The 21,055-nt window shown below is 37.6% G+C and overlaps 1 protein-coding gene across 4 annotated transcripts in view; it reads right to left on the bottom strand.

The window, feature by feature from the left end:
• The window catches only part of ADAMTSL3 (ADAMTS like 3), a 187,963-nt gene that overhangs the window by 78,660 nt on the left and 88,248 nt on the right, over positions 1-21,055 (bottom strand). For all 4 annotated transcript variants that reach the window (XM_031555318.1, XM_019619471.2, XM_010717457.3 and 1 more), the window contains exons 5-7: positions 20,576-20,703; positions 18,352-18,397; positions 11,257-11,493 (exon numbers count right to left, since the gene is read on the bottom strand). In XM_031555318.1, coding sequence (XP_031411178.1) covers positions 11,257-11,493; positions 18,352-18,397; positions 20,576-20,703 — 411 coding nt within the window. The remainder of the gene's footprint in view (positions 1-11,256; positions 11,494-18,351; positions 18,398-20,575; positions 20,704-21,055) is intronic.

Genomic DNA, 21,055 nt, shown 5'->3' with positions numbered 1-21,055 from the left:
AACAGTCCCTTTGCTTTCCAATTTCCAATCTGTGAAAGGGGTAATTTTTCAATTCCCCACCTCACAGTTATGTTGCAAGAACAGATGTCCAAAAGATTCTGAAACATTCAGATGGTGCTATGTTGGGGATAAAACCAGTACTTGAAATAGCCTCGTCTTCCTTTAAGGTAAATTTTTCAAATGTTTACTGCTCACCACTGTTTTTCCTGTACTCATTCACAAAGGTAATACTAGCTCGTGGATGTAAATTGTCAGAACTACTGCTATTACAGGCTCTCAGCAGATCTTACAAACACGTTTCCATTTTTGTAATGTAATCTCATTTTCTAAATACTAAGAATATGTTTATTCACTCATCAGTTAATTCTCAAAGGAAAAAAATCAGCTGCATGCTGTGACACTGTATGTAAGGCATTGGTATTTTTATTAGATTAAACCATTGTATGTTTGTAGGCTACAGATCCTGTAGTCCTTTGTGACAGGAGGGTGTTGAGCAAGCAAAAGACTCTCAAGACCATGCCATTAAAACCCAACATGACAATAATAGGCAGACAGTATAACAGAGGTATTTCACGTATCCACTATGAAAACAAACTCTCATTCCATATAACAAAACAGTACAACTGTGCAAACACAAGGCAGTATTGTGTCCAGTGTGGAATGTAAGGGAAAAGATAATCAGCACTGCAGCACACTATCCATAATTGTTTCACAGGGTATTATGGCTAAATTTTTAATACATAAATGCCACAGAAATAAAATAGGAGTGCTGGCTGCTAATGCAAGGGATTTAGGTAGAGAGAAAGCTTTACAGCTCCCCTGCCAGCAAATGTAATATGTCTGACTAGATCTATGCACCTCTAGTTCCTTCTGAGATTGTGTTTATATCAATTATTATGAGTATACAGTGATAGCCCAGAATACAATTAAAAATAACTCAAAGTAGGATCACAATTTATGCCTGTAATGAGCACAGAATCTCAGACTGTTCAACGTTGAGCACCCAAAAACACCCTGCAGAATTTAATGTGACAAGCCTTCAATTTTAGAGGTAGTTCAATAAGTGTGCAAACCATGCATCAGCGCTAAGGTAGGGGGCACTTCAAAACCGAGTGTTGAGAGTTGGCCTATTGTATTTGTTTCTAAAACTTTGACAGCAAAGAATTTCTCACACAAGCTGGATAGCCATGAATCACACTAAAAGAGCAGGAAGCTGCAAGGTGTTGCTTTAGAAATCAGGCCCTTGGCATACCAGTAAGGACTGTAAATTAAGGTAGGAATTATTTTCAAGAAAAGGATGAATGTGGCTTAGGGACGTGGTTTAGTGGTCTAGATGATGGTGGTGGTGTTGGACTAGATGATCTTAGTGGTCTTTTCCAACCTGAATGATACCATAATTCTACTGTATCCAGTAACTTTGCTAGAAAACAAAGACAGCATTCAAGGAAATGTTTTGAAGAGTACATGTGTATTTGTGTACAGAGTTACAAGGTCTAGAAAGTGATATATGGCAACAGCCTTTCCCATCTCACACAGCACTGCAGCAAGCCAAAGGGGTCTGATGATTTTCATGATTAAGGTGTTTGTTGGGGTTAACTTAGCCCACATCGCTAGCTGTTTACAGAGCAAAGGGATCAGCTATAAATATCATAGGCAGATTGGGAAAACATCTGCACACTTTTAGGGTATAGTCAAAAATAATTGTATTAGGTGATAATAACATAAACTGCATAAATGAAACAAGTGACAATAGAAACCATGTAATAGAGGTACTGGGACTTCGTCAAATTAAAAGAATAATCCAGAAAAAAGGTCATAAATTAAAAAATGATTCAAGTACTGTAAAGACTATGTTGCGAGTTCCTATACAAATAAACAGCTGGGGAAATAGTGACCATTGTTTAGCAAAATGGACATGGAAATTTAAAAAAGTTTTGAGACATGATTACTTTCTGTATTTAATAAATTGGTAATGAGGGGTTATGAATTTGGACGGAGATTCTTTTCAAACTGGTGCATGATATGTGACTATTTTAGGACATTGCAGTATGTTTCTGTTTTTTCAATGTACAAAAGAGTATTACTGTTTTGTCACAAGTGAGCAGAAATACTCATCTGCTGCAACAAACTTCTGAACCAAACGGTGCTATTGTGAAATGCACTACTGAAGGGTGTTAAATGTTTGTAGCGTGCTCAGAATGCTCATCTGAGTTCAGAAAGGCAAAGGAAGAGCAAAAGGTCAGGGTATAAAATATAGTAATACAGATGAAAGATTAATGAAATTGCTGCTGTGTTAGAGGTGACTGTAGAACATTACAAATATCTTTGCAGATATAAATCCAAAAAATGGCTCAGAAGCCTCCACAGATGTTTCTTTAACAGTTAGTAGGGTTTCAAGATGAGGCATTAGACTTAAATGAAGAAACGAATATGGCATGTTAATTCTGATTTATGAAGGTCAAAATATAATCTGTTAAACTCAAGGTCCTCTTCCTTTCTTAAGGAAATATTTATAGTTAACTGTGATGAAAAAAGTACTGCAAAGTGACAAATTTATGACAGATTCCCATACAGCAAAAAAGCTCTGCAATAAAAACCTGGCAAACTTCAGTCCTCCTTCAGTATACCCTTAATGAACATAAACACGAACATGGACTAGAAACTGCCCAAGCAGAGCTCAATGCAGATACAGGTTTTGAAACGTCAGTTTTTGCTTGTTTCTTTAGGCCCCGTAACATGGTTATTCCCTTAACTGACTACTCATCTCCATCTGCAGGCACTTTCTTTCAACACAGGTATGACAGCATTTTTTATAGAATACACTCCAGGGACATGAGTTGTCAATTATAAAAGTATTATGTGTCAATCATAAGAAATATTTTTGGAATGCTAAAGATTCAAGATTACATGCTTTGAATAAGGAGCCTGAAGATATACTCACACTCTGCATAACAAGAACACTGAGGTGAAACGTGAGGAAAAAAACACCAAGATTTTGCATAACAAGCACCAACTGTTAAGTATCACTACTGCTATTGAAAAATATGAATTTATATGTAGCAATACATACAATTATATACAATATTTCTGTCTGGAAAAGGACTCCCTGCTTCTCTGCAGGGACCTGGGTACAGTCTTATAAGACAAAATACTAAGTTGTCTAAGTGGAAGCAGCTACAAAAAAAAAACAACAAAAAAAGCCAAGAAACCAAAACTCTGCTGTTCTTACTTGTGGCAGATAAATATATTCTGTGAAGTTGCACTAGTGTTGTTCTTTCTCTCTTTCTCCCTACTATGTCTTAGGCTATTTAAATGTTCAGCAAATATCCATGCTGAAATCAAATACCTGTTAAATGCTATTATATTGTTCTCAAATGACTCTAATAGTATTTTTGATTGATAGTCTCATTTATCAGTGATGATTAAGGGGATAACATCAGTTAATAATATTTTTCATTGCTCTATTTTTGCCCAAGAAACAGGCATAGATCATTGTCGGGAAGTGATGCTCTTTATCAATGTGATTGACTTTAATAAAATAAAAACAGAAAATCAATTACCAACCTTTCACGGTGACATAATTAGCATCCTTCTGGAGTTGCTTCACTACACAATAGTTAGAAAAATCCAGATGAAATCTACTCTCAGTACATTTGCACTTTTGTTTTTTCACTGGCCTGGCAACTTCAAAGGATGCACATCTGTGTGTACTCATGAAAGAGATTGCAAATAAAATAGTGGCACAAATGTACAGATGGCATTTAGTCAAATTCAACAAAAGTAAAAACTCAGCCAATTTAAAAAGTGCCCAATATGCCTAGTGCATGAAAGAAATAAGGAACTGCACTGCAGAATGCACAAATAGAGATAATTATTCTTCACAAGGATATGGTATCACTGCTACTGAACTGCTGAAGGGTGTAAAGACTGAAAGGTGTAAACCCAGGTGCAGCTGGATTCCACTGCCTGTGAAATTTGTTAAGATGTGAAAAATATTGAGTGAAAATTGAGTGAATATTACACCAAACAAATCCAGCCAAGGGATGGAACTGCCATACCACCAGGACAGTAGAGCTCATGTTGTCATAACAAAATTATTTATTCTCTCAGAATTCAGATTAAAATAGAAGAAGAACATCCAAAGGTTAACAGCATTGCATAAAGTACCAGATGCCATCAAAATTGTTTCTGGCAAAAATAATTTCCAAGTCTTGAAACTTGACTAAGAAAGGACATACATTTTACTTCAACATCTACTAATAAAAGAAAAAGAAAATAGTGAAAAAATCCTATGTGCTCACTAAAATAAATCTACATTGCAGTTTCTTAGAATCAATCTCAAGAGGGAAAATTAAAGTCCTTGGAGTCTCACTCACAAGAAAAAGAATTTCTGTTTTACAGACAGACACACTAAAAAATCCAAAACTCAGAAAAATTAAATGTGTATTTAACTATACAGGCACATCTGCTATCCCACTACACAGATCTCACTGTATCAGTGTCAGCTATTAGCTGCATTTTCTCCTGCTCTACTTGCTTTACCCCAGAATCACAGTGCAGGCAGATGTTAGGAATGTCTGCATCCACACAACAAATAATTAATTTTAAATATGGCTATGGGAATTTATGGCAATAAAAACATAAGTATAAAATTCATCATGGGAAAGTTCTGCTCTGCCTTAGCTAGTATTTTCCATTTGCCCTGCTACAGAATCCAGAGACTGACATTCAGAGCCCATCTATTCATTTACTGTGCAATCTCTGCTCACATCCCTTGCTTTGTGAAAGCTTCAGCTTGTAGCTTATTTCTACATAGATAAAATATGTCCATAGAATATACAGTAAAAAACTCCCACTCTTTCCCATGCTCATCATCAACAAGTAAATGAGCTTCTACAAACAGGAAGAGATAACAAGACATTCCTCCAGTTTAGAATGTTACTTTTATTTATTTATTTAATATAGAAGAGTTTCTACTTTCAGGTAAAATCCTGCTTTATCCTCATTGAAGATTTAATTTGGTCTTAGACATGACTTTGTCCTTATATGGCCTCACAACTCTGTCTTACTCTTCTGTTACTAAGCTCAGCCTATCAAAGGCTGAACTGTTGCACTGGGTCTCACATTTCCATTACAGAGCTAGCACAGCTCAGAGCAGCCCCGAGAAGCTGACCTGGCCATCAGCATCTGCTAAGAACTATAACATGGCCCCTTCAGGGACCCTAAGCATGCACTGACACCGAGTCCATCACCCAGCCCATCACTGCAGGGCCGGTGAAGCAGCAGACCCAGCTGGGAGTAAGAAGGTATCTCTTGTGTGTTTTCAGTTGTTTGTAGATGAGAAAGCAAGGAGTGAGGCCAAAGTGTGTCAAAATCCAAAACTCAGAACAAAGAACAACAAATATGTCAGAACGATGGGCACAAGCAGACATACCATGATGTTCAAGTTTCTCAGCCCTCAACACATAGAAAAAGAATGCAAAGCAATAAAAAAACAAAAGGTGAAATATACAGTGCATTAAATTCATTGCATACAAAAGGGCTCCTAAATGGACTGTCCACATATTTTTACAGACATTTCACATGTGAAGGCAGGAGGCTAAAGAGCATTCTGTAATTCTACAAATCCACTGCTATCAAATAAAGTGTTTCCAAAACATGTAAGTCTTCCTGCAAGATCTGCCACATGCTGGAGCAGCTGAGAGCCCACAGGACCACCCAGCAGGAGAGCAAGTACCCTTTCCTACATGGTTCCCATTTTAGAAAATACGCACATGCAGACACAGAGGGTAGGACGCAAATTCCCATTGGGCTTCCTCCTTGTGAGAATGCTATTGAAAAAGAAATCAATATATGGAATCAAATTACTTTTCTGACTTTCTGACTGGTTCCAGCCATATCTGCCACAGCACCAGGCGATCTGAAGACTCTAGTTCAACAAGATACCCAAATCATGAGTTACTGTACTGACTTTATTACGCTCACACACTGCAGGACCTTGCTAGGCTGGGAAATAAAATCATATTTATATAAAGCTCTCTAAAACAAACAAAACTTGGCAAAGAATCACTTAGAAAAAGAGAGATAGAGATAAGGAACTGGAGATCAGAAAAAACTCACTCCTAATCTGACAGAAAGGATAAACTTAGACAGTAAGAAATCCCTATGGGCAGTAATCCTCCATCAGAAACAGCAGTGTGGAGAAAAACAGAAGGTCTGAAAAGAGATGACAATCTCTAGCAACAGTGAACAGCTGCTAACTAAAAGCAAGTAATTCCAAATGACATTTTCAGTATCTGTGAGCAACCCTTGTGCCACACAAGCCCTCCTCCAAGTTGCCAATATGATCTCAAGTGAGCTGCTATCTCACTGCAGGCTGGGACATGAAAAGGGCTCAAGTGCAGTTCTTACAGTGCATTCTGCTGGCTTGGGCAGTGCTGAGAGCCTCCATGGGAGAGGAAGCCAAGTCTGGAAGTCTACAGAGCAGAACCTTGGCTGGTCACACAGGACGTGGTAACCCGTGCTCAGCCCTCTCCTTCCATGGGACTTCTGGACAGGCACCAATGTTTCCCAGCTGATTTGCAGCTGGAGCTCCCGCTCGGTTTAATGGGATGTCACGTGTATAGTCACATGAAGATTTTGATATGTAGTTCTTTGGGCTAGAAAGATTTATTGAATCTATGTGAGCAAATCCCATAGTCACTCTGGATAAGGTCCAGCCTGCCAGCACCAGTGTCTGCAGAACCATGTGGATGGAGTACAGGTCTCTGCATGGGAGTCCCGGTACTGCATGCTGTTGATGGGCTACTTAATGGTACTGGAGAAGGATGGAATATGAAGGCTGGTTTAACAGCAAGCTACCTCAAAATCAATTCCTCCTGTAAGTTACTTGAGGTGTGAAGGCTAAAGAGGTGAAAGGCAAAAATTGTAATGTAGACTTTTTATTTTTAAATATAAGAAAGAGCCTGCGAGTGGTTTGTTGCTGTTGGTTTTTTTGTTTGCCTGCTTGGTTTTTGTTTTTTGTTTTTCCCTGATGTCCTTTTATACTGCTATTTGAGGACCAACTATTCCAAGCAGAGTAAAAGAAAAGATAATCTTAAGTAAAAACACCTTCAGTATGATTACTCTAAAGAGTAAGAATTAGAAGATATAAATCTAGGAAGCTATTTAAACTCCTGAAATTCAGATTAAACATTAGAGCAAATTCAGAAAAGAAAAAAGAAAATTAGTATTTTTAAGGAGCTAAATCCCTCCTTTAAAAACAAAATATTCTATGATGCTTCATTCTGTGTTATAAGAATAAAAAATTAGAAACTATTAAAAAATACATTTTTATATTCCTCTCCCACATATACTTTTAAATGAGATGAAATCCTTTACTCTTTGCTGTGTTTTTCACTGGGAAATCTGCAATAATATAGGATGGAAAATAAATGTCCCTTTCTCAGTAGGGAGTCAGAATGAGAAGATATTATCAAACCTCTATCATTTCAAGTTTTAACCATAAGCAGAGCTCGCACAAAATCATGAAAAAACGTGCTGTCTTCCAAAGGCTTACAGCAATAGCTTTCAATGAAAACTGACAGATATTTACATCAAGGGTAAAAGCACTTTGGTGGCAAGTGTGTGAGATACCTTCTTGGTATATCATGACACATGACAGAAACATGGAGCATGGCAGAAGTCAGTGGCACTCCACTTGACGTATGAGATGTGTTCTAATGTCAGCTAAATTTATGCCATATGCTACAAAGCATAGTGTAGTGTCTGCCTTTTCTGGAGCACAAACAACTCACTGACACTAAATGGAAAGTTCACCAGAGGATTTACATCATCTTTGACCTAACTGTGACAGCCTAGGACAGAACTACTCAGACTGCTCCGCTGGACTGTGATGTGTGGTTTTGGGTGATGTGTGTATTTATTGTCCAAACACATTGCTCTACTTTAGAAAAACTATCAGTCTAACCATTTTAGGTACTGAAACAAGACCTAATTCTGCATTTTGGTAGGGAAAAAGAAAATCACAAACTAGAATTAAAAACAAAAATCAAGGCCAGGCAGGGCCCCAATGCAGGCGGAGTAACTGGGTAAGCGTTGCCCACACGTCTGACATGCAGATGTTTTTAAATGTCTCCACCCACATCCAGATGGGCACAGCAGGAATATATTATATGAAAAAATGTGTTGGGAGTTGAACAGAGAGTAGAAAAAATATCAGAAGTGTGAAAATCCTCCCAGCAGTGCAGTTTTGACCTGTCCCTATTCAGCACAAAAACCCCAGATATTTGCTTTGGTAACAGAAGAAAGGCAGTAGCAGACAAAAACAATAAATTTAAAAAAATAATAAAATAAAATGACAATTAAAAAAAAAAAAGATGAATTAAGCCTCAGACAATGTCTTATTAATTTTCTCAGTAAATTTTTCCCTGCTCCACCACCCTAGGATTTTACTTTCCTCAAAGACACAATACTCTTACCCAGAAACCAGTTTTGTTTCATTTTTTTTTGGACCCTATTATTTAGTTTGGGTGTACTTGTTAAGGGAAATGCAGAGAATCAGAATTGAAGCTGGACAGTGGGAACTTAATGTCTCTGTACATTTAAATTCATGCTCTGCCCAGGAGATTGATGGAACAAGAATCTGAGAGGAAAGCTTTGTGTTGCATCTCTATCTTACCAACAGGAAGGAAATGGATGAAGTGCTTATGGCGGGGAAAACAGATCTTATAAAACTTGCCAACTTTCTGAGACAATAAATGAGCAAAACCAGCACCAGTTTGGAAAAGGACTCAAGCAATCCTGTTTCCTTATACTAACTCTTCAGTGCTCCCAGGCATAAAAGCGAAGATATCCACATCAGCACTATGACATGTTTATTTAGATGAGTTCACTGTAAAAGTGCTTGCCAAGTTATTTACGGGCTGTGCCAAGTATACGTCAAAACCCAACAGATTGATCTTATAGCAACAATCCTGAAGAATCCAGGTTTTTGCTGTCCCTCTCTCTCTCTTAACAGCAGTTGACTAAACAACAATATTTTTCCGGGAAAGATTAGATGTCAATTTGTATTCTTTTCCTGCTTAAACAGGAATAGTAACAAAGAGTGGTGTCAGTTTTTGAGGAAGCCCTCCCTAGTGCAGTCCTTTTGCAAGGAACCAACATTTCCACCCTGCCCCACAAAGAGAAAAAGGTTATTCAAATGACCAAGGACTTCAAGGGTCTTCAGTAAATAAAACTGCAAGTGTTGATAACAACAAAACTATTAAAAACAAACAAAAAAAAACTCCAAGCTATTCTTGCAAGACCTCAAAGTAGGGCTACATCACATTCAGCATAATAGTGCGGCAATAGAGACAAACTGCTGTAGATGTATCATCTGCAAAATGCATTGGTATCTTCTGGATTCAAATTTTGTATTAAATAAGGAAACATCACTAACAATATTGTGAAAGAAATGTATTATTTTGCAAGTGCTTTTAGTGTGTACAAAGGTACATCCTACCTAAACATGCAGCATAATGAACACTGATGGACACCACTGTGAAATACTATTGACTCTTGAAGGGCAAGACTGTAAGGAACTCTTCTTTAATTACAGAGGCAGCAGATGCATTGTGTGTTGGCATGATTGGTATTGCAAGTATAGCATAGTTAGAAGTCCCAAAACTCACAGCAAGGTCCAGATCATATATTAATGTTGCAGTCATCTGCACACCACAGTTCTGCCAAACACATTGTATTTTCCCCCATAATGGAGCTCTTTTGCTTATCAGGCTGTATCCATTATTTTTGAGCTGCATGTGTTTTAGGCGTTTAACACAACAAGTCATTTGCAGAGAGAAAAAAACTAATTATAATAATATATTGGTAACATACAATTAATTCAATCTCAACTTCAGCCATTGTAACATTGTTTACCACTCTTGGAAAAACTCAGAATGACTGATTACAAGTTATTAAGTAAGAAATTGCTTCAGAAAGTTGTTATGTTAAACTTATTAATATCACCTTCAGTGCCTCTTATACACTTGGTACGCAGAGCACATTTGTACAATTATTGTGGCTGTGCAAGGAAAAGAACCATAGCTGCTTCCAACTGCCCAAAGCCTTTCAGCTGATACAACAAATGTGGTGATAAAGAGACAGAGAGGGAGAAAAGTAGGGGTAGGACTGGATGGAACTAGGAACAATGCTGAATGACCATAAGTTGGCTAGTACTAAAATTGGGGTTAAAAATGATAATATTCAAGCCTAAGAACTGTGATGCTGCCCTCCCTCATAAATTTCTGTTCCCCAGTTACAAAGGCAGCACAAAATACTGGGATCCTATACTGCTGTCTGGCTTTGCTTCAAGGTCATCAGGAGGCTAGGGCTCCTGATCCAGGACAGCCAATAAAGATACAACACCTCCTGACAAGGTGCTAAGCCTGGAGATGAGAAAAAGCAAAGAAGAAGCTTCAGCTGGTTATGTGTGAAGTATTACCCATCTGCCAACCAGTTTTGTTCTGGCACTTGGAGCTTCTGACCAATTATCAGATTCCTGGGAACATCTATCTTAAGTGCCTGGATCTCGAAAGCCTGAGACTACTTCTTCCATCAAATAATAACCCCAATGAAGTCATGTAAATCAAGAATTTGGCAGCTGAGCAAGCCTTGTTTCTTATCTTTAATGCTTTTAACAGAGGCAGAACCTCTTCTCTAGAACTGAAATCTATAAATTGCAAATATACAATAGAGATTGCAGGAATTTAGGATTCAGATCTTTAGAATGTACCCTGTTAAAAAAGAAATACTACTACTGTAGGCATATTCGCTGCACAAACTATGAGCTCCTTAAAGAAACGAAGAGAGAAAGCAGCACGTACAGCAAACATACATACAGACACACACACACCATTCTCAGCAGGAGCCCATAATATATCAAATTTTCTCCTTAGCAGAGTTCATGAGATACAACAATCGTAGAAGGAGATTATTACTAGTTTCCGTAATTTTACGTGACTAAAAGTTACAGTATAAGAATGAGTGAATTGAGTTATTGAGTTATGAGTTATTGGCCTCATTTGTATACAAAAATATTAGTGGCTAAGGCAGTCAGGAACTTCTGCATAGAAGAGAAAGGTGAGTTATCTATTATCCAGCTGGCTGTCCTTGCAGATACTTCTAAAGAAAACTGATGCATAGAGATGAAAAAGAACTGAAAAGCGTCCACTTAACGTGCAAAAGCAACTCAGATCTGCACCATGAACATACCTGGCATATTCCACTAATGCACATATCCAGCGATTCCATATTGCAACGAGTACCATCTAGTACTTTTGGGGCAAGCTCCACAATCAAGTTCTTTCCCAGAGCTTGACACTTCAGGGCACATGGTGCAGTAGGGTCATTATACACGGGGATCCACTCATAAAAATGCCCCTGGTACTTGACATCATTGTAGGCTGAACATTGTTGTGCTCTGAAGTCACCAACATCTGAAGGGCAGTCCTGAAAATAAACCAAAGAAACTAATTTATAAAAATAGGCAGCCCTTTGCATTTGTAGTAGTTATCTGAAGAATTATGCTGAATCTGTTAAGGTAGGCTTGGTTCAAAAACTGATCTGCTATGACAAATACATCACAGCTTTCTACTGCATGCATTAATACTATTTATGTTGCTTAATCCCTTCCTTGCAGTACAGGTAATAGAATATTGCCCGTATTCCAGTAATAGCACAACTGATAAGTGAGAGTAATTAAAAATGCTACCTTTATGACACTGTGTGACGCATTCACTTTTAAAATCTGGTCCTGTAGTAAGAATTACCTTCTAAAGGAATCTATGCCTTTTAAGTGACTGTAGTGAGATAACTGATATTTATTATTTTTCTTCCCAATAGCTTTTTCCACTTAAGAATTTCAAAGCATTCTGCACTCATTCATCAGTTCATACACCTGAGTAATGACAGATGTATTATGCTGATACTTACACACTAAGAAATGAAAATGTGTCTGATCAATCGTTCAGTATTGCTCAGAAATGGGGCAGGAGGGTTAGGAAGAGACATCAGTGTCTTTTCCTTTAGTACAATTACAGAAAGTTCTTTACCTTAAGGGAAAATTCATACTTTATTTTGTTGAAATAAAATAGAATTTACATTTGTGTTGATCTATGGAGATAGTTCTAGAATTTCTTCCACACACAGCCTCAGCAAATATAGATGAAACACAAATACGACAAATGCCTCTTCAACAGTGTTTGAAATGAAATATTCTAAGATATTTCTTCTGTATAAAACATTGCACACAAGGACATTAATATTAAGCTACAGCAACAGGAAAGGAGATGAATACTGATTTATTCAAAAACAACTTCATCAAGGTACCAACAAAGGAGTAGGCATGTCAAACAATCTCTCACTCTCATTTAAAAGTATGTCCAGTGTCAGTCTATATGCCAGACCAAGAATTTCAGCCCATATAAGCCAGCTGTGAGGCTGATTTCAACAAAGACTTGTTTCCATTGGATATAAGGCTGAAAGCTTGTGATGTGTTCCCTGAAAAAACACTAACAAAGGGCAAGTGCATTACTACTGTTGGAAACATACACAAGAAAAGCACAAATTCCGCTCCAATGCCCTCAGTAATCCTGTCCTGACACATTTTTGCTCCTGAGTCTTGGTGGGTTGGTAGTCCATTAGCTTAATACCTTGACAGTACCTTAGATTTTTTTTTTCTTTCATCATGGGAAACAGAAATATCTCTGGCTTTTTTTTTTCGTAGACTGCAAGAAACTTCTAAGATCAGTGGTGCTCTTATGGAGCAACACATGGGGCTTTTGCAATGTGCAGTGCTTTGCAGCACTGTCCAATAATACACATTAGAGCGAAAATAAGTCAAAGTTACGCTAATATATTTTGTCTTATTTTTAATCTGGGATAATTTTAGTTTGAGTTAATAAAATGAAGTAAGACAAGGAAAAAATGCAGTTATTGTAAATCTTCAGGTATTTTATAGAGATAAAACCCCACAAGAGAGCATTTCAGAAAATGTCAAGTAAATACTGTTGGAAAACACCCCTATTTACTACCACTTCAAAGAAAGCCACCATATTTGCATGGGTGTAAATGAGAGCAGAAATTGGCTCCGACTTATCTGTCACTTCCCATTTACCACAACAGAAAGTCTAAAAAGCAGAGGGGACATCAGAGTTTATATGGATACCATATGGTTTTCCCTTCCACCATTGGAAACAAAGGAGCAGCTAATGAAAAAAATAGTTGACGTTGGATTCAAGTAAAGCTAGAAGCAACATTTTGAAGTAGCGTTACTCAACCACAATATAGAGCTAGATTTTCATCAGAAAGAACTGAAGCGCTATCTTAAAACAGGCAGAGCAACATCTCTAGGCTGGGCTTTGACAGGCTGTTGTTACGACTCATTATCACAAGGTGTTGGTGCAGTGCCAAGACACAAACACTGCAATGTCAGGATGTCAATCCACGGTTACTCTGTGTTTTTCATTGGTTCAGCACAATGCAGCTCCTTCCTTCCACTCACTTCCTGACTGCTTAAGAACAAGTGAATTCTCATCTCCCTATTCAGCTTTGGCATTTTCAAAGCACAGAAAGCAATTGTGGCATTCCATTCACATGCCAGCCCCACCTGCTTTACATTTGAGCTGTGTTCAAAAGCAGGAGAATAAAAAGAGCATCACAGAGAGTTATCAAAAGGGCTGAAATTATCATTTACATTAGAGTCAGGATAGTATGGTTAAGTTGTGGTTGAACTTGATGATCTTTAAGGTCTTTTCCAACCTGAGCAATTCTGTGATTCTGTATCAGAATTTGGGCAGCAACATGTTCAGAAGCCTGTTTTCCTTGCAACAATATCTACTTGTAGAAAGAAAAGAGTTTATGATCTAAACAGCAAGACAAGTGCAAAAACGAATGTAATCAAGACAACAAGAGGTCTCAGAAACTTCAGACTGGAGTAGATAAGTGAGAAGGAGATTAAAAGGAAGGAAGGAAGGTGAGCGCAAGGTGTGCGAGAGGCAGGCAAGGGAGAAACACAAGAAGTGGCAAGGCCACCTCATCAGCCCACACTACACGGGCCCCAATCCTTACTCACCCTGTCCTTTTGGTTTTAATCTATTTCAGATATAAATTTAATTCCTTTGTTCCCTCTATCCCACCAATATTCCACAATTATTTTTTTTTCCCTGTTTGCTAAATATTTTTGCTACTAATTGCAGATTTTCTAATTTCAGCAGTAGTTTTTCTGCCTTATGCTGAATCCTCTGAACCATACCGGAGCACTTGTAGGTTCACACACCACACAAGGGTTTGAACACACATCAATGATGCCTAATACTTCAGAATGCTAGCAAAATAATCATATACAGATTTTGCAGTGGAATTCGGTCTATTTATGACGTGAGTTACGTACGTATTATTAGGCGGATCTGAAAAAGATACTTCAGACATGAGTACTATGACGGTTAAAAAATATACATGTGTATATATGCACTCTCATTCTTTTTGTGACAGAAGATTAAAACTACTGCAGTCAAGGGCTGGCTTCCTATGAAATGTATTGGTTAAGTTTTGGCAGTCATTCTTAGTCTTTGAAAACCAAGCTAACCTGGGAAATCTGTATCTTTGTAGGCAATGTTCGTGTACAAAACATGAAGACTGTATCAGACCGTGTGATTCCTGCCAACAATTACACTGCTGAAAAAAAAAAAAAGCACAAAAAAGCAGCAAGAAAATTCCCAGTAAAAATGATGACACCAAAGAAAGTCTAGCCCTTTGTCTAGTTTGGTTCTTTGAATCTCAATTTATTGAAGCTGAGCCAGAAGCGATGAAGTCATTGTTTTGTTTTCTTTTTGAAATTAGCTTCAGGTTCTATGTTATTCATAGGCAATTTTCAGGCCACTTCTGAGTAAAATCAAGATACCTGAACGAGAAACTCTAGCCAGGAGAGTTAAGGGTACATCAGCATTATGAAAATAAAAAATAAATGAGTAGATTAGACAGAAACTATGTAACCCAAGATGAAATATTGTAGGAACAGAGCAGACACAGTTCAGCCAAGATTTTTTGGTTGGGGTAGGTGATCTGGTTAATGAGTGGATGCTGGGACAGTAATATGATGAATATATCGAACAGGTGTAAGCATTATTTGTATATAATAAAAGGTTATATTGGAATGAAACGTGAGAAAATCTGCAACAAAATAGTGATTTTTTTTCTTACTGTAGGAGAGTCATTCTGGCTTACATGGAAGTGACTTTTTGGCATGTAAAAATGCAAAATTTAAGGGGAAATGGCTCAAATAATTTGTTCTATGAATAAGACCCTAAAGGATTATCTTAAACACTTCCATATAGTGTACATCACAGCATTAGAATGTAACAGTATATACAAAAATGGAAATATTAAAAAAAAGGTTTAAGAAAGACTGAAAATCTCACTGAACAGCATACAATGAATAGTTCATATAGTTTATTTCTCTGAAGTTTCAATAAGAAAAGCTAAAAGCAGCTGAAATGCAGCTTCAAGAAATCCTATACCCAACATACCATTTACAACAGAAAGATAAGCAGGCTAAACATAAGCCTTAATAATCTCAGCAATTATTTCATTGCTAAGACTCTGAATTAATTTTTTGATTGAAATATCACTAATATTATTCTGGAACTATGCTTGAGTTCAATGAACTTACTACTATTCTATTACAAATCCAGATGAAACCAATTTTCTGGTAAAATGATTCTTGTTCTTTTCATTAGAATGACACACGCATTAAGTTGTGCTTCATTTGTACTCCTCAATATAGATGTTAGTGGTGTAATGTATCATGTAGCAAGATTACATTTGCAGACAATTTTACAGAGTGTATATATACTGGATGTCTCCTGTGGTTATCAATAATACCTAATAATATGGAAAGAAGCGAGTTTAAACTCTTAATTTTCAGACTAAAATTTTACTCTTAAAGCGAGAAGCATTCATTAGAAATGATGCTTTGGGGAAAATTATATCATTTGAAACAGAACAGGTCTAGCCCTAGGTTGGTATTAGGTGTAAGCTCCCATTTCAAGGTTAAATCAGGTCTAATACTTGGTTTGAATTCAGTGAGGCCAAATTCAAAGATCAACTTTCCACTGTACTAACAGTGGAAATCTCATGAAATTTATTTTTCTCATGAGTTCTCCATTATCTGACCTATAATCTAGGAAAAACAGTTCCTGAGAGATTCTGGCTCTATCTGAACTAAAATGGAAACCCGATCCCTCTCAGACATGCCCCAAAAGCAGAACTGTAAATGCAGCTTCCTGTCTGGAAATTAACATTTGAATCATCATAAATTCAAACAGATTCTCATACAAGATGCTAGCCACTTATCGCTTTAAAATAAGCCCTAAAGTTATAAAACAGGTCCCAATGACTTCAGAAAAACCCCCTTGGAGTTCAGAAAGGATATGGTAATCATGTTAATTTTCTCTATGATGACGCATACGAGTGCCTTCATTCTCACCATAGATTTTTTACTGTATAATCCTGAAAGCAACCAGTGTCTGCAACTGCTCAAGTGTATCCTAAAAGCATGCAGGCCTCTGCTTATAGCAGAAGTTATTGACAAATGAATCTCATCTTTCTGCTTTTTCTGCACACTACATGATTTTCTTTTCCTTTCACAGGAGGTCCAAGGGATGTGCTATGTTGAATTTGCTCTGTTGCAGGGGAAGCCGTAGTGCACAACATCAAGCAGAGATGTATTACTGTACAGAAAACAAATGGATATATCTAGCAAACATTTAGACAGTGGCTGTTTGTTTATTGCTTACATACTGACTGGCTTATCTAGCTTATCACATGGCTTTACAAGATTATGAGTCTTCTGTGCACGGCACCGTTATTTCTGAGGCAAAGGCACTGTGCACTGAAGTTCTCAAAGGGCAAATGGCAGAGTTTGTCTCTAGTATCTGGCTTCTGCATGCAGTTGGCCAGAATTATTAATCACCTCCACTAATTTCTGCGGAAACTCAGGCTGTGGGTTGCTGAGGTGGAAAATCCATCCAACACCAAGGAATGGAGTTAGAACAGTTTGAGGTGCTAGCAAGCCTTGCTCCTGAGGAGGAGTGCAGAAGCCAACTGGCACAGAAGAAGCCTTAGGTGTGGCAAAGTGAAAAAGTGGAGATGGCCAGTTGTCCCAGGAGACACCTCGATTCAACATACGCACTGAGCCAGCTCCAGGCCTCCTCAGGAGCACACATCATACTTCCCAGATGCTGACCCCAGCCAGAAATCACAAGGCTGGCAGCAACATGACCATCATCTGCTCCTGCCTGGGTATAAGTGAGCTCAAGGGAACAGCAGGGCTCACCTTTTTAGGGGTGTTTTGGGACAGGTGCTGTCTTTCTCCCAAAGCCAGAAGCAAATGAACCAACTGCACTACAGAAAAGCAGATAAGATGCTTTTGCTTTGCTCATGTTCCCTCTTTCTTGGAATGGGACTGTAAATTGTATTCTCAGGTAACTCATGCCAGAGGTGCCTGCAGATCATAAACCAATGCATTATGAATTACTGTGTACACGAGTCTGCTATCGGTGGTATCACAAAATCCTGCACACCTTGAGCAGACTACAACATCTGGGGTGAGCGAAGGCAGCTGTTTAAACAGCATAAAGCATCACTGCAAATCAGTGGAGCACAAGTCATGAGTATGCCATATGTGACTGGTTTTCATAAAATGTGTCTGTAAAAATAAAGTTTGATTGCATCATAGTAACAGCAACTGCTTTTTCAAATCTCCAGCTTCATATTCAGCCACAGAAACAGTCTATGCCAGTGTACTAAATATATGTATTTTATATATAGAAATATAAAGATCTAGGCTTAGGCAAATGTAAGGAGATAATGTAAGTAGTAATTACGCAATTTAAGATTTGAAAGCAACACCCTCTTTGCTCACATAATGAATGCTGTTGTATCAGCATCACAAATGTTCAAGAGCCCAGCTTAATGCTTCACCTCCGACAGAACCTCGGGAAAGGCACTTGCTACTTTAAGATGTGAGCTGATTTGTTAGTACTCCAAAGTGCATAATTTTCCTAAGAAATGATATAAAGTGTTCTGAATCACAACTGGTGCTACAATTTGGAAAGAAAAAGTCTATTTGGAAAACTAAATTTCAAACCTCCTGGAGACATGCAGCGTGAAATCTTTAAAATTGGTAATGATGATCCAAAAAAAATTATCCACCGTGAGATTTTAAATAAGAAACAGCACTTCTTAAACTGTAACAAATCATCTGAATAAGTAAAAGAAGCTATAAAAAGGATTAAATGCCATACTCACATTACTACTGCAGGTTTTGTATCGAATATTCCGACCTTCACAGTTCCTGAAAAATAGAGTAAAAATGGTTACACAGCCAATCCTGAATATTTTACAGCTAGTTATTCTCTTGAAAATTAGACCTATGGCTACCACCATACCTTAATCTGGATTCAAAATACAAGGTCTGAATACAAAGAGGATCTGGGGAGTCAAGTGGTTGCAGTACCTCTTCAGCAAAGAACATGTAACTTCCTCTGTGAGTCCAATTTACTAGAAATCTTATGAAAAACAACCTGAAGCCACATTAGTAGAATTCTTAATTTAATTTAAGTCTCTCAGACTGCCTGCATTCCTAAGGTACCCAGCAAATATCATTTGTGAAATCCAGGCAGTCCAGCTTCTTCGCAACAATTGTTATTGGTAGGTGAAATAAGAGGTATATAATAAAGTCACAATTATTTATTGTTCTTTCATATAAATATGGAGGTGCGTGGGTTTCACACCTATTTAGAAAAGAGTTTGCCAGACTTCAGGATAACTGACTGGTAGTTCTGCATATGGGAAGGCATTCCAGTTCTAAATGCAAATGGCAAAACTGAGCCTCTGAAAGAATTGAAAACACACTCTTCATGACTTGATAGGAAATTATATTTAGTAATGCCTCTAAAATCAGAAATGATATTTTTGAAGAATCCCTTCAAAATGGAAAATGTCTGTCTTACACTGATGAGAAATAAATGAGCAGCTGGTCATTTACAGCTCCTGGATTACATTTTTTGCTTTTGTATGGAAATTAATTGCAATTATTGAAAAGCTTTTTAAATTTGAGAAATTGAAAAACAGTTTTAAAAGGAAAGAGTAATGGATGCCTGGAGCAAGAGCTCAACCCACTCAGCTGAAGGTACAGCTCTCCAAGCTCAAGATATTACGTGTCTCAGATTTCCAATTTTTGCAAGAATGATCATATCACAATATGCAAGTAAAGAAGGTTTATGACACATACAAATGTGAAAACTTTGTTTCACAATCACACATTTCCTGGACATTACAACAACAGTAAAGCACAGAAAAAAACTTTTAAAATACACATTAGTCAAGGTATGGAAAACACATGTTTTTTCACAGGGGAACACATTAAAAATATTAATAAAACCACAGTGGAATTTATATTGCTACAATTTATTGACCTCGTTTCAGTCACCAACACACTAGCAGAATCTCATGGCTTCTTGCTGGAAATAGTAATATTTTCAAAATCTCTGCATTCTGCACTAGAAGAAACAGGCAGCGTTTTATTCAGTCATCTTTAAAACACGCATTTCATACAAACTGCAGATCACACTGTAAGCCTTCTTTAAGAGAAGCTGACTTCCTGGATGAAATCACATTTAACTTGAAAAAAATCTCAACAAAATAGAAATGTAATCAGCAGTTTTAACAAAGTGTTTAGGAATAATTCAAATAACGTGAACAAATACATATGCCAGCACAGATGCTTCTAAGCTGGTTGGGATCTCATTTTGCCTCTTGCATTACTCACACTTTTGGGATCATAGTAACAAGTCCTATACTAGTTCAGTTTTACTACTGAGGTAAATTCTGTTCTCTTCAAGGTACACTGAGGATTTCCTAAGAATTCATAGCCAATAGAACCAAAAAGAACCAGAGAAGGAAAAGACGTCCTTACACAAAGCAGCAATTGATGCATCCTTATTCAGATCCAGTTTCTATGCAGGTAATCCAGAATTTGCTTTACATTATGCATACAGAGATTCCTCTTAATACTTGACTATAGTAAATAAGTCACTCTTGCTATTTCATTAGCATATTTTAATAATATTTTTAAGATCTATCAGAGTTGAGGGCTAAGATATTTATCTAATATAATACAGAAATACATTAAAATAGAATTTGTAGAATCATAGAATTATTAAGGCTGGAAAAGACCACTAAGATCCCCAAGTCCCACCCCTGCACACCCCCCACATGCCCATGCCCTCAGTGCCACATCCCCATGGCTCTGGAACACCTCCAGGGATGGTGACCCCACCACCTCCCTGGGCAGTTGTGCCAGCACATCAAAACTCTTTCTGAGAAGAAATTTTTCCTAATACGAAACACTTGACCATTACATTACATTAAGTTCCAGAAAGAGAAGCAGCAGTGCTTTTCTATGAACACAGAAGACAGAGAATTATGGCACAGCTGCAGAAGAATAAATATACACAAGCATGTAGCTAACCTGCCATTTAAACATCTCCTCAGCGAGTAGGAGGCTCCCCCACCGCAGGTCCGTGAGCAATCACTCCAGGCTCCCCAGGCATCCCAGGAGCCATCCTTATCTTCATCAGAACGGGTGATTCTGGAGGTCTGAACAAAATGGAGGTTGGAGAGGAGAAAGAAACTTTAATTGACTTGCTACACATTTTACTGCTTGACATTAATAGCAGAGTATGTTACTCTGCTGTTTATTGACAATGTCTCAATTTACTATTTTAATATACAATAATTACATGGGAAAGGAAGCAGTGTTTGAAAATATAGTGCATTTGATTAATTTCCTTGTGCCCAAACATTGTTGCCTCCAAATATTTGTTAATTCCCAACATACAGACATCCAGCACAAATTTTTCACGAAGTATAGCCCCAGAATTCAGGTAGGGAAGCCAACCAAGAATGTAGCTTCATGGCAAAATGTCTTACTAACTTGAAAGAGATCAAA

This window comes from Meleagris gallopavo, chromosome 12 (assembly GCF_000146605.3).
Source record: "Meleagris gallopavo isolate NT-WF06-2002-E0010 breed Aviagen turkey brand Nicholas breeding stock chromosome 12, Turkey_5.1, whole genome shotgun sequence".
In the NCBI taxonomy this organism is placed as follows: Eukaryota; Metazoa; Chordata; class Aves; order Galliformes; family Phasianidae; genus Meleagris; species Meleagris gallopavo.
The sequence above is the reverse complement of the archived record's forward strand: the minus strand, read 5'-3'. Positions and strand labels throughout refer to the sequence as shown.